General features: G+C 28.0%; 1 protein-coding gene across 2 annotated transcripts in view; it reads left to right on the forward strand.

Moving 5' to 3' along the window:
- LOC124931504 (factor of DNA methylation 2-like) overlaps positions 1-15,312 on the forward strand; it is a 36,249-nt gene that overhangs the window by 19,871 nt on the left and 1,066 nt on the right. Inside the window, exons 1-4 of one of the 2 annotated variants that reach the window (XM_047471983.1) lie at positions 14,036-14,106; positions 14,409-14,624; positions 14,771-14,983; positions 15,145-15,234. In XM_047471983.1, coding sequence (XP_047327939.1) covers positions 14,409-14,624; positions 14,771-14,983; positions 15,145-15,234 — 519 coding nt within the window. In that variant the 5' untranslated portion in view covers positions 14,036-14,106. Of the gene's footprint in view, positions 1-14,035; positions 14,107-14,408; positions 14,625-14,770; positions 14,984-15,144; positions 15,235-15,312 lie in introns of those variants that run through there. The other variant, XM_047471984.1, reaches the window with a different exon arrangement.

Here is a 15,312-nt window from a genome sequence, read left to right on the forward strand (position 1 = left end):
GTGAGGTATTTTATTTTCAGGCATAAGGCATGAACACTACTCTATATAATTCTTCTTATTTTTTTCATTGTTTTATAAATTAAAAAAAAAAAATAACACTAATTTATATATACTTTTTTCACTATTTTATATATTAAAATAATTTTGTTAATGTTTTTATATTATTATAATGAATTTTTTTTTTAATGACTCTTTTTCCATTTTCGGAAAAACACACATGCCTTAAAATTGAGTAAGTTAGATTATTTTAAATATGTCCAATCAATTTAATAAAGCACCCACTTTTATTCTTATTTATTTTTGCCAAGAGTAAAAATTGAGAGTTTATTAAATTTTTAATTAAAAAATTGTAATATTAAAATGTACCGGATTTGAATAAAAGAGAAGTGAAATTCCTGTCACGAGGAAGGGGATGTTAGTTATTTATTATTATTTTTATTTATTTTTAGTTTAAGAAACTTTTACCATTATGATTCCATTTTTATTTTAAAGTATTTTAAGTATGAATTGAGAACATGGGTTATAAAATTAATTAACTAATAATAGTAAATAAATAATAAAATTAATTATATATACAAATTAATTATATAAATTTATTTAGTTGAATAAAGAATAAATTTTTAATCTTTATATATATATATATATATATATATATATATATATATATATATATATATATATATATATATATATATATATATATATTTAGGATTGAAATTATTAATAAATTCCTAAAATTTAACAATGATAATAGTTTAACTTTTTTAAGAATTTATCTAAGTTAAATTAGTTAGTTTACTCTTATATTGATTGTTAGAAAAAATATCTCCATTAATAAGAATTGAGAGGACTTGTCTATCAATAATGGCTTGCTTAATAAATGGTGTATTTAGGTTTACTATATTTAATAAATTGTTAATGAATATTTTTTTATACAAATCCAGTTATGGTTGATATGAAAATTGTATATCTCCTACCACCTAATATTTTATAGCTGAAACAAAATTTATCAGATTTCACACTAAGAACTTTAATTAAATGATATGAATATAGGAAGATGCAATGACGATATTTCTATTTTGAAATAGGCTTTGTTATGCTTTTGGATCAAAAATAATATAAACTTCAATATATCAATCACACCTTGTTTGGATTTAGGTTAAATAACTAATATAATCATTTAAATAATTTTCTTTATTTAAAATTATGAATAAATAGATATTTTAAATAAAAATATTTAACAAATATTAATATAGAATATAAAATTATTATTTTAAAAAAATAATTTTTTTAAATATTTTAGTTTACCATCATTACAATATATATATATATCCCACTTTTTATTTTCACTCAAAATATGTTAGATTAATTTAGTTGTCTTTTATTGAAACATGAAATTATTTAGAGGAAAAATAAGATAAAATGCACAATAATCACGAGTTCGAAAGGTTTGATTCCATTTGAGTTTATATCATCACGAAGATATTTTCTACTGAAAATTGTTTATTTTTAGCTTTTAATAAATCGTCTTACATGAGATTCTTCAGTTATTCTCAATCCTTTAAAATGAATTTTAAATTTATTCATTTTTTTATTTCATTAAATAAGCGGTCCCATAATATATCATATTTTTCCAGCTTTTGACCTATTTTGACCTATTTTAGTAACAGTCTTTGACACCAATAGTTTTTAAAATCTCAATGCATCATATCATCATCTACAAATAGTTGGTGGAATACATACATCAATAGAGGTGAAATTGAACTTCTGATTCAGGTCGATTCAGTTTAAGCGACTGCGAAAGTCACCTAATGGGCATAAATTGACGTTTTTTACGTTTTTCCCGAAAGAACGTTACAGACGCATTTAGTTAATATTGTACTTTACGACAAATGTATCTATCTATTCCTCTAAATAAAGGAAAAATATCCAAATTTTGGTTCTCATTAAAGTTTTGATATATAATATTTAAATATTAAAATTAATAAAAATAACTTAATTTAATTAGCTACCTATTTTATTTATAAATTTAATACTATATGTGAAAATTTAAATTTTGAGATAAACAAAATTTTGATATTCTTTTTTACATATTATCTGATATGATAATAATTAAAGACATAAATTTAATGTATAATTTAGGATAAAAAATGAACAAATAATATAGTATTGTTGGGTGTGAATGCGATTGATGTTTGGCTCAATTCCTCTTGTTTATCGATTTCGTTGCACCACTAACTCACCAATGGTGACAACCTTTTCTCTAGTCTCCAAACACCACAAAGGAGTTTGACGTCTGCATTCCACCAAGAGAGTAGTATCTATTTATATTATTAGGTCAAGTCCAGTAAGTGAGTTACTAGAGATTTGGCCACAATGTTGGGTCAACTAATACCCAACAATCTCCACATTTGGCCAAAAATAGTACAAAACACAATCACGGAATCACAAGACACATCATCGCCAATTTATTACCACCGAGGCAACAAATAGAATACCCAAGGTAAACTCGTGTCACAAAGACCAAGGGCAAGAACACAAAACATGCGAAAAACACAAAGATGAAATGCAAGAGCACAAAGCATGCGAAAATCACAAAGATCAAACGCAAGAGCACAAAGCATGAGAAAATCACAAAGATCAAACGCAAGAGCACAAAATATACAAAAAAAAACACAAAGATCAAATGCAAGAGCACAAAGAATGTGAAAATCACAAAGATGAAACGCAAGAGCACAAAACATGGGAAAATCACAAAGGCAAAATCACAAAGCATGATATAGGACGAACCTCAAAGACCTTTCCCTAAGTCAAAGTTTAAAATCCGTTGACAAGAAATAAATTTTTCAACAGGTAAACACTTAGTACCCATATCAGCAGGATTAAATTTTGAAGGAATTTTCTCTAACTTAACAATTCCCTTTTCATTAATATCCCGAATGTAATGAAACCTAACATCAATATGTTTAGTTCTATCATAAAAAACATGAATTTTACTCAGTTGAATAACAGATTTACTATCAGAAAACACAACCACATTTGTGTCAAGAAAACCAATTCCAGACAAAACAATCCTAAGCCAAATTTCTTCCTTAAAAGCTTCAATAGCAACTACATACTCAGATTCTGTAATAGATAAAGCAACAATGGGCTAAAGTTGAGACTTCCAACTTATGCAAGAGCCACACAAAGTAAACACATATGAAGTAATAGATTTTCTATTATCCCTATCATTAACATAATTGGAATCCACATAACCAACCAATTTAGTACCTACAAAACACTTAAATAAAGTCAAGCCAACATCAACAATGGTTTTAGATATCTCAAAAGTCATTTCAAAGCATTTCAATGAGGCATACGAGGGTTAAATATAAATTTACTCAAGCAATTAATTGTATATACAATATTAGGCATAATGTTAATTATGAGATACATAACAGACCCTATAGAATTGGAATAAGGCACCTTCTTAATTTTAGTTATTTCAGTTTTAATCTTAGGAGACTGATCCTTACTTAATATAAAGTGGATAGCAAGAGGCACATTCACAGATTTAGCATTAGACATAGAAAATTTACTCAAAATTTTAGCAACATATGCACTTTGATTCAACACAAAAGAAAATTTTGTTCTGTCTCTAATGATATTCATGCCCAAAATCTTTTTAGCATCACCTAAGTCTTTCATGTCAAAATTTTCACAAATCAATTTTTGCACATGCATAACAGACTTCAGACATGGGCTAACAATCAACATGTCATCCACATACAATAAAAGAAATACAAGCATAGAGTCTATATTTTTGAAATAAAGGCAATGATCATAAGACCTTCTTTTAAACATCAAAGATTGTATTCACTTATCGAACTTGATATTCCATTACCTAGGAGATTGTTTTAAACCATAAAAGGCTTTTTTTAACAAACAAACATGATCCGACAACTTGGGGTCAACAAACCCCTCAAGTTAATGCATATAATATTCTTATCAAGTTCACCATGTAAGAGAGTAGTAGTAACATCCATTTGTTTCAATTCCCAATCAAAGTGAGCAACTAAAGCAAGCATGATTCTAACAATAGTGAATTTGACAATAGGAGCGAAAATTTCAGCATAATCTATTCCCTCATTTTGAGTAAATCTCTTAGCTACTAACCTAGCCTTGAATCTATCTTTTTTAGACTCTTATTTCACCTTATACAACCAATTGCAATCCACTAAAGAACAATTATGAGGTTTAAGAACAAGTTTCCAAGTATCATTGATTCTTAGGGAATTCATCTCATTATTCATAGCAATAATCTATTTAGTAGAAAACTTAGACCACAAAACTTCTTTGTAATGGCTAGGCTCATTACAGTCTAGGGATTCAAACATGTTAAAAGAAAATTCAAACATATTGCAATCATTTAAATTATCATCCCTAAATCTAGCAGGCAATCTAATAGTTCTTCTACTTCTATCCCTAGCAAGTTGATAGTCATGCAAATCATTAGACAAATCATGTGAATCAGACAATACATTTGAATCATTCAAATCATCAAGAAAATCATGTGAATTAGACAAAACATTTGAATCATGCAAATCATCAATATCATGCACATTATCATGATCCACCTCATTGAGAACATTCACATCATGTTCAACAGGTTGATCAAAAACTACAGGCACATGCTCCACCTTATTAGGAGCATCATTAACATGAGTGGAGGACATAGGCAAACAAAGAAAATCATTCTCATTTAAGACAACATCTCTACTTATCACAATCATAACCCCAGATTCACTCTTATCCTAAAGCCTATAACCTTTTACCCCTTCAGGGTAGCTTAAGAATACACATTTCTTGGACCTAGGCTCCAACTTGTCAACCTTCTGATGCACATAGTCAACACAGCCAAAAACTTCCAAGTTGCTCAAATCTAGAGATTTACCTGAAAACACAAATTTAGGACATTTCCCTCCTAATGGAACATTAGGGGACCTATTTATTAAATAAGCAATAGTATGTACAGAATCTCCCCAAAACTTCTTAATAAACCCAGAAGACGCTAATATAGCTCTCACCCTCTCTAGAAGTGTCATATTCTATTGGGTAAAATTAGTTTGACTAATGATAATTTGATGATGAACTTGTGTAAAACTTAAATAAGAATGAAATTAATCCGTCTAAGTGTTTTTTTGCAGGTGCATCAAAATATGATAAGTTAAACTTGGGTTGAATCAAGTCTATTAGACGTATTAGTAGTTAGACGTACAGTCTAATAGATACGTAGTTAGACGTGCAGTCTAACAGACACGTAGTTAGACGTGCAGTCTAACAGACACGTAGTTAGACGTGCATTCTAACAGATACGTAGTTAGACGTGCAGTCTAACAGACACGTAGTTAGACGTGTAGTCTAACAGACTTGTAGTTAGACGTGCAGTCTAACAGACACGTAGTTAGACGTGCAGTCTAACAGACACGTAGTTAGACGTGCAGTCTAACAGACACGTATTTAGACATGCAGTCTAATAGACACATAGTTAGAGGTGCAGTCTAACAGACACGTAGTTAGACGTGAAGTCTAACAGACACATAGTTAGACGTGTAGTCTAACGGATGAAAGCTAGACACAGGGCGTCTAACTCCTTCAGACTAGTCTGAAGTGACCCGTAGTTAGACATGTAGTCTAACTCCATTAGACTTGGTAGTCTAATAAATCACGCTATTAGACGTAGGTGTCTAACTTCATTAGACTTGTTAGTCTAATGGAGAACGTCTAATGTCTCGCTTCAGTTGTTGCTTGAAGTCAGAAACCGTTTACCCACGATCAACTAGCTGTATGTTACTCCTGCTCCACTCATCTGTTGCAGATCAGTACGACAGCTAGTTAGATCCAATGAATGAATGCCACGTAAGTAAATATTATTTACACTACTTGTTCCTTACAAGACAATTCTAGAAGAATATTCGGCGCACTACCAGATTAGTACAGCCACGATCTTTGTGCATAAAGTGTGTTATACTCGTGTACTATGGAGGCTTTCCAATGGGTGCTTGCCATGTTTCAATGCAGAAGATTCGACCGTTGTTACTTGTCTTCTATTTAAAGATCTTCAAGGACAACAGACGAGCGTCCAGACTTACACATCATCTTACGAATTGCTTACTTGCTTACTGATTTTGTACATCAAGAGAGAGATAGAATCAAAACATTGTCTATTTGAGTGATATTCTTAAACATACTGTAAGTTGAATAGAGTCTATTCTGTTCAACAGTTAGCTAGCAAGGAAACTGTATTTGATTCAAAGAAAAAATATAGTGAATCCTTCTGGTGTTTGGAAGAAGGGGTGACGTAAGAGAGTTTTCTCCGAACATCCATAAACAACATGTTGTGTCTTTTAAATTCTGTCATCTTCTCTATCATTGGTTCTTATCTTTAAACATAAACAAACGTTTCCGCACTTGAATCGCTTCAAGAGTTTAAAAAGGTTTTTGAAGAATAGAAAGTGATATAAATTCCTAACAATATTTCTATCAAACCGTTTTTACAAAAAGTTGTCATCAATAGTTAGACCCCCGTCTCTATTTGTGTCACTGATCCTTTCAATTGGTATCAGAGCTTTGTTTCTATTCTCAAGCTATCACCAAGAATGTCGACCATATCCAATGATGTCCGTGCTACCGCAATCCCCACATTCTCAAAAGAAACCTATATTGTGTGGAAGAAGAGAGTTCGTGCTCACCTTTCCTCTCTTCATGACGACATGTGGAGTGTTATCACAGATGGTCCCATCAAGATTGAAAGGAGAAATCCGAATGGACCAGTGAAGACAAGAGGAGAAACAACCTCAACAATATGGCATTAGACGTCTTGTACAGATCTCTTAATGACAACATGTTCAACTAAATCATCGAGTGTGAGACTACCAAGGAGATCTGGGACAGACTCACCCAACTATGTGAGGGCAATGAGAAAACAAAGGAGAACAAGATTATGGTTTTCACTTAATAGTTCGACAGTTTCAAAATGCGTCCTAGAGAAAAATGACCGAGTTTAATGCAAGGTTCATAAAAGTTGTCTCCACTCTATCTATTCTTGGCATGACCTATAGAAACAGGGAGATTGCTATCAAGGTCATGCGTTCTTTACCAAGGGAATGGGACATAAAGACGATGGCTATGAGGGAATCCAAAGACCTCAACAAGATCGTGTTCTTCGATTTGTTTGCTGATCTCAAGGCTTATGAGTTCGAGTTGAACTAAGGATTGAAGAAGATCAACCCTCGTCCATCATCATTGCCAAAGCCTTGGTGACTGTAGAAGAACCACGAGTTTCTCCTAATGTGAAGACAGCTGCCTGGCAGCTCAGTAGTGATGCCATGTCTCTCTTCGTGAAGAAGTTTGACGACTTCATGAAGAAGAGCAACTCTAACTCAAACTCTTAAAATTCAAATGATAATAAGAAATCTAAAGCTAATGTGAAGTATTTTAACTATGGAAACTTAGGTCATTACCAATTGGAATGTCGAGAGCCGAAGCGTGATGAGAAGAAGAAGGACGAAGAAAAGGAGTTGAAGGCTCTCTTGGTAGGGGACAGGAAGAACAAACGGAGCTATAATGATTCTTACTATTCATCCAGCGATAGTGATGATGACGAGGTTACATGCTTCATGGCAAGAGAAGAAGAAGAATCTGAGGAATCTGAGGTGGATTTTGCCTTTGTGTATGCGTTTGATCAACAGGAGGCGGTCGACATGTTCAGATCTCTAGAGTATTCCGGTCTCAGGAAGTATCTCAGTAGGCCGTTTATTTTCTACGATAAGGAAGTCCGGGAGTTCTTCAAAACGAAAACAATGGTAGGTGACTTTATCACGACAACGGTGAACGAAACGATTATATCTTTTGACGAAGCGTCTTATTCGTTTGTTCAGGATCTTGAAGAGTCGATGGGTAGTTGTGCTAGTATTGGGATTAAAAGAATGGGAGAGATTGATAGAAAGCCCTTCCAGATTGCTTGCAAAAGAAAATACCCATCTTCAGATGTAGACATTAAAGCCTTATGTTCCTCTTGACAAGAAAATATGAAAGACCCTGAATGGCATCCCTTTAGGGTCATCATGAATGCAGAAGGAGAACACGAGGTACAAAACATCTTACGCCTTCTCAAATTCAGACAGAAACCCTAATTGTTTGTGTATTTTTGTCTACAAAATTCAGATAATTGTTGATGAAAATGATGAAAAACTGAAAAGTCTAAAGGAAGACCTCGATGTTGAGGTGTACAACGCAGTTGCCGTAGCCATAAAAGAAATGGATGAATATAATATTAGTGGCAGGTATGTAGTTTTAGAACTATGGAACTTTAAGGAGAATAGACAAGCTACACTAAAGGAAGTTATCGCGTTTCATATCAAGTATTAATATAAAAACCGTGAAAAAAAATTACGGACAACATTTTTTATTTTATTTTTAACCGTTTTAAGTTTATGGGTGGGTCAACCCATAATCCGACGCAAGTATCCATTTAACACATATATAGATTAGTTAGTTAAAAAGTTGAACTTATATTAATATTAAAACGTCCCGCGTTTATCAAATTTGGTGTTGAATTTAAAATATAAAGTCTTTGTAGCCTAGTTGGTTAAAGAGTTGTACTTGTTTTGTTAGGTTGCAAGTTTGAAACATACCTCTATCATTTTTAATTTTATTTTTAACCGTTTTAAATTTAAAAACGGGTCAACCCACAATCCGACCCAAGTATCCAAATTAACCACAGCTCTGACCCGGCAATCCAGACACTTTAAAAATTAAGGATCATTATATATATATATATATTAGTTAGTTAAAAAGTTGAACTTATATTAATATTAAAACGTCTCACGTTTATCAAACTTGGTGTTGAATTTAAAATATAAAGTCTTTGTAGCCTAGTTGGTTAAAGAGTTGTACTTATTTTGTTAGGTTGCAAGTTCGAAACATACCTCTAGTATTTTTAATTTTATTTTTAACCGTTTTAAATTTAAAAACGGGTCAACCCACAATCCGACCCAAGTATCCAAATTAACCACAGCTCTCGACCCGGCAATTCGGACACTTTAAAAATTAAGCATCATTATATATATATAGATTTGTTAATGTTTTTGATATTATTATAGGGAAAAAAGTTTTTTTAACGACTCTTTTTCCATTTTTGGAAAAGCATGGTTTGATAAACTTAAACAAATGGGTGAAATTGAGTAAGTTAGATTATTTTAAATATGTTCAACCAATTTAATAAAGCACCCACTTTTATTCTTATTTATTTTTGCTAGAAGTAAAAATTGAGAGTTTACCAAATTTAAACTAAATTTTAAATTATAAAAGCACCCACTTTTACTCTTATTTATTTTTGCTAGAAGTAAAAATTGAAAGTTTACTAAATTTTAAATTATAAAATTGTAATAGTAAAATGAACCTGATTTGAATATAGAGGAGTGAAACCTCCTGCCATAGGAAGGGGATGTTAGTTATTTATTATTTTATTTTTATTAGTTTAAGAGACTTTTACCACTTTGATTCCATTTTATTTTAAAGTATTTTAAGTGTGAAAATTGAGAACATGAGTTATAAAATTAATTATATTTACAAAATTTATTTAGTTGAATAAAAAATAAATTTTTAATCCTTATATATATATATATATAATTTTGTTTAGGATTGAAATTATTAATAAATTCATAAAATTTAATGATCATAAATTTAAAATCATAATAGTTTAACTTGTTTAAGAATTTATGTAAGTTAAATGAGTTAGTTTACTCTTATATCTATTGATAGAAAAAATACCTATGTGAATAAGAATTGAGAGGACTTGCCTATCAATAATGGCTTGCTTAATAAAATGATGTATTTAGGTTTATTATACTTAATAAATTGTTAATGAATATTTTTAATGAATATTTTTTTTTGGGGTACAAATCCAGTTATGTTTGATATGAAAATTGTATATCTCCTACCACCTAATATTTTATAGTTGAAACAAAATTTCATCAGATTTCACACTAAGATGGGAATATATAATTAAAAGGTATGAAAATTGGAAGATGCAATTAGGGATGAGAATGGGGCGAGGAATGCAGTTATCATCCCCGCACCGTTTTAATTCTAAGGATTTTTTAATACCATCCCCATCCTGTTCGATTTTTTTCGACTTCGGGGAATCCCGCAAGACACCGTTAATAAAAAAAAATTTAAATAATTAAAAATTATACAATAAAATTATATATACAAAGTTTTTAATATAATATATATGATAATATATTAAAATTTTATATTATTAGAATGAAATAACATTACTACTCTTATAAAATATAATGAATAAAAAAAATATTAGTGATTTAATATATTTAATTATGTTTTTGCGAGGCAGAGTCAGTGTGAAGTTGGGACGGGAAACACAAATACCATCCCCTCCCCAAATACCATCCCCTCCCCATTCGCGTTCTATTTCGGGGAAAAACCATTCCAAACGGAATAATTCAGTTCGATTTTTGCGGAACGGTTTTAAATTGTCATCTTTGGATGCAATGATGATCTCTATTTTGAAATAGGCTTTGTTATGCTTTTGGATAAAAGATAATGTAAACTTCAATATATCAATTACACCTTGTTTTAGGTTAAATAACTAATGTAATTATTTAAATAATTTTGTTTATTTAAAATTATGAATAAATAGATTTTATAAATAAAAATATTTAACAAATATTAATATAGAACATAAAATTATTATTTAAAAAATAATTTTTTTTAATATTTTAGTTCACCATCATTAAAAAAAAAACATTTCCACTTTTAATTTTCACTCAAAATATATTCAGTTAAAATAGGTTAATTTAGTTGTCTTTTATTAAAACATGAAATTATTTTGAGAGAAAATAAGATAAAATGCGCCATAATCATGAGTTCGAAAGGTTTGGATTGATTCCATTTGAGTCTACATCATCACAAAATAGGTTAATTTAGTTGTCTTTTATTAAAACATGAAATTATTTTGAGAGAAAATAAGATAAAATGCGCCATAATCATGAGTTCGAAAGGTTTGGATTGATTCCATTTGAGTCTACATCATCACGAAGATATTTTCTACTGGAAAATGTTTATCTTTAATAAACCATCTTACATGAGATTCCTTAGCTATTCTCAATCTTTTGAATGGATTTTAAATTTATTCATTTATTTATTCATTTATTTATTCATTAAGTAAGCTATCTCATAATATATCATACTTGTCCAGCTTTTGACCTATTTAATAACCATTAATTGGTAATTTGGTCTTTGACCAGCAATAATTTTGAAAGTCTCCATGCATGGGATACATACATCAATATCAATAGACGTGAAATTGAACTTCAGATTCAAAAATGGTTCAGTTTGGGCTACTACGGATTCAGTCCCTAATGGGCATAAATTGACTTTTTTTTTTACCTTCTTTCGGAAAGAACGTGATCTTTCGGAAAGAACGTGACAAACGCATTTAGTTAATAGTGTGCAATAAAGATTGGAATGTACAAATGCATCTATCTCTTCTTTATGTAAACCTCTATGTAAACGGAAAAATATTCAACACTTCATTCTAATTAAAATTCTAATATATAATATTTTAATATTAAAATTAATAAAAATTACTTAATTTAATTAGCTACCTATTTTATTTATAAATTTAATACTATATGTGAAAATTTAAATTTTGAGATAAATAAAATGTTGATATTTATTTTACGTATTATCTGATATTATCTGATAGTGATAATAATTAAAGACATAAATTTAATGTATAATTTAAGATAAAAAATTGAACAAATAATATACTATCATGAAATCTTCATTTTGGAGTAAAATAAATCTATTCCAATATAACAATGATAAAATGGGAGATACTGAAATACTTGTGGATTCAAAATTGAAGGTAAATAATTTTTGGATTTGTCTTATTTTTTATTCTTTTTAACATTTATATATTTTTATTTTAAGCATATAAATTATTATGCATTCAATTGACTAATATAATTCAAAGAAACACAATTTTGTATTTTGAGGTAGCGTTTGGTAAGCGATTCTAATAATATAAGTAGGGTATAAATTATAAAAAGATATTACCATACAAAGTATAAATTATATACGTTATTAGTGTTGGATAAAGAATATAAAATATGTATAAATTATATAAATTTTATTTTTTTGTGTTTAGTTGGTAATATAAGAGAGTATAAATTTTAAAAGACTATTTTACCCTTATATTTATATATATTATTTTTTTTTATTTTAATATTTATCTTATAGATAAATTGTTGTGAATTATATTGAAATTAATATAATTATTATATAAATGTATTTTTTTTATATAAACAATACTATTATATGGTTTTAATTACTTTATATAATTTAACTTATATAATTATATAAATAAATGTTATTTATATGTGAATTAATATTTAATAATTATTTTTTAAATTTATGTATTATTATAAATATTTGTATATAAAATAAATATTAATTGTTTTATAAAATAAATATTAATAATAATAATTTTATAAAATATTATTTGAAATTAAAAATGGTATAATTATAAATTAGTTTCAAAAATAAATTATATAGATATAAGTTATATTAATTAATAATATTACTAATTTATATAATTAATTACAAATATCATTTATTAATAATTTTATATATTAATTTTATATATGACTAATTATAAATACAATTTTATTTTATAAATTAATATTATACATTACTATTATTTTTTAATTAACATTATTAGTTTTTTAAAATAATTATTATATTTAATTATACATAAAAATTTTACAATTAAATTTTGTATACTTATAAAATATAAATTTTTTGTTTACAAAGATAAATAAAATATATAAAATTATAAAATCAAATAAAAATAAATAATTATCGTATTTATTATTATTATTATTTAAATTAAAAAATTAAACATAATTAAATATAAATAAGTATTTAGTTATAATTTTATATTAATATTAATATTATTATATTTTAAATATAAAAATTAAATTAACTTTTTAATAATTTTATAAAACTAAAGGATAAAAGAGGAATATTAAAATTTATACATTCTTGTAAATGGTAAAAATAGTTAATTAATCATGTAGATATAAATAATAATCAACCAAATAACCATTCTAATTTATTCTAATTTATTGTAGATATAATCTTATATCTCATATATCAAATAGCTTGAAATATATCATTGTAAATATTTTATTCATTAAATCATTCATTTCCAACCCACTTACCAGCTCAACTCCATTATAAGTTTTAACCCTCAAAAGTCCAGCTTATTTATAAAGTCAACTGTATTTTTTTTTGTTTTTCTACAAAATCTCTTTCTTTCAAATTTAAATATGCAGGGACATTCTTCACCTACTCAAAAAAAAGTTTTTAAAAGTTTTATTATAGTTCTTTTAGTTTGTTTTTAATTAATTTATATAACTTATTTATATTTTAATTTATTTATATGTTTTTATTTATTTATATATTTAATTCAAGATAATTTTAATTTGTTTATATAATTAACTTATATTTAAATTTTATTTATATTTATATTTTATATTTTTACATATTATAAATTTATAATAATAAATAATATTAATAAAAAAATAATAAATAATTAAAACAATTTTAATAAAATAAAGCAGGTAGAAAAACTGAAAAATATAATAATTAATTTTATTAAAATTTTCTTTAATTGAATGGGAATTTAAAAATAATTAATAAATTATTCTAAAGTTATATCTTTAATCTGTAATTTTAGATAAATATATAAATAATATTGAAAAATTAAAAAATATTATAAAAATAATATTTTGAAAATATTATTTTGAGTTTAAGTTTTTGAGTTAAAAATAAATTATTATTTGATAAGGATAATTACTACATTTTATACATTTTAAATTTAAGAATAAATATTTGAGTTGAACATAACCTTAAATCCAAATCAAACAAACACTTAAAAGAGAGGGAAAATGGATCATCCCCATTTGCAGAGAAGGTAGGGTTTTGTCTCAACCAACCATTCACGGCAGGAGTTGCCGGCGATCAGATTTTCCGGTACCAATGTTTCGTTTCTCTCTTAAGATTCACGTATTCATTTTGTAACTGAAGTGGCGAGGATTATTCTTTTACTATTTACTTCACTTTTCCTTTTTAGTTGATCACTTAGCAAGTTGATTTATGAAGAAATTTTAGGTATTTCTATTGGAATAGAAATTGTCCATGCAAATTGACTCTGTTTATGTTAAGGGTTCATTCTTGTTAGCTGTTGTTATTTATGGCTAGCCAAAATGATACACTACTGTGAATGCATACTGCATTTTACAATTTATTGTATTTATGTTTTGTGTTCTTCTTAGATGAAGATGGACAGTAAACAGATTACTTCTGAGGATGACCTTGCAAACGAATATCTTCATCAAATGGAGAGTGATATGAATCTTACCACATTGGGTTTAAGTAAGATGATTGAGGCAAATAGGAAAGAACTTGATTCTTGGAGCAGAAAGATAAACAACGATCATGAAGCTTTTCATAAACGAATAAAGCAGAAATTGGATGACGAGAAGAAAAAGGTTTTATTTTCCTAATGCTGACATGAACAGATTTACTTAATTCATGTTCTTTCCTCTTCTTCACTGTTTTTTTTTTAATATCAGGTGTGGCTTATTTGAAAACTGTAGTAGTTGCTCTTATTTACATGCCTTGTTGCTTTCTATAGAGTGCAACAATAACGAAGATGTTACTTGAAGAAACAAAGAAGATGCAGCAGCTTTCACAAGAGTTTGTGCGTACAATTTTAGATGAGCAGGAGAAGATAAAACATGAACTGGAAGTTAGGAGGAAGGAACTTGATTCCTGGAACAGAGAGTTAAACAAACGTGAAGCTTTGACTGATCGCGAAAGACAGAAATTGGATGATGAGAAGCAAGAGGTTCTCTAATGTTGTCACCAACATTTCATCTTTACTGTTGGTTGATATTATTTTATCAATCAAACTGAAAACTATAGTATTGGCTCGTGTTTTTCTATCATCACTTTAAAAACTATAGGTCCAGAAATTGATAGTGCTTATTTTCATGTTGCTTTTTATAGAATACAACTAAAAACAATTCACTTGAAATGCCATCCTTGAAGCAGAAGAAGTATGACGAGAATGTCTTGAGATTGGTTGAAGAGCATAAGGTTCATAATTTTATCTGATCACATTTACACATGTTCTTAATTTCTTTTTAGAGGTTTTATGAGTTTGATCTTGAACAT

Source organism: Impatiens glandulifera, chromosome 3, assembly GCF_907164915.1.
Source record: "Impatiens glandulifera chromosome 3, dImpGla2.1, whole genome shotgun sequence".
NCBI classification, from domain to species: domain Eukaryota; kingdom Viridiplantae; phylum Streptophyta; class Magnoliopsida; order Ericales; family Balsaminaceae; genus Impatiens; species Impatiens glandulifera.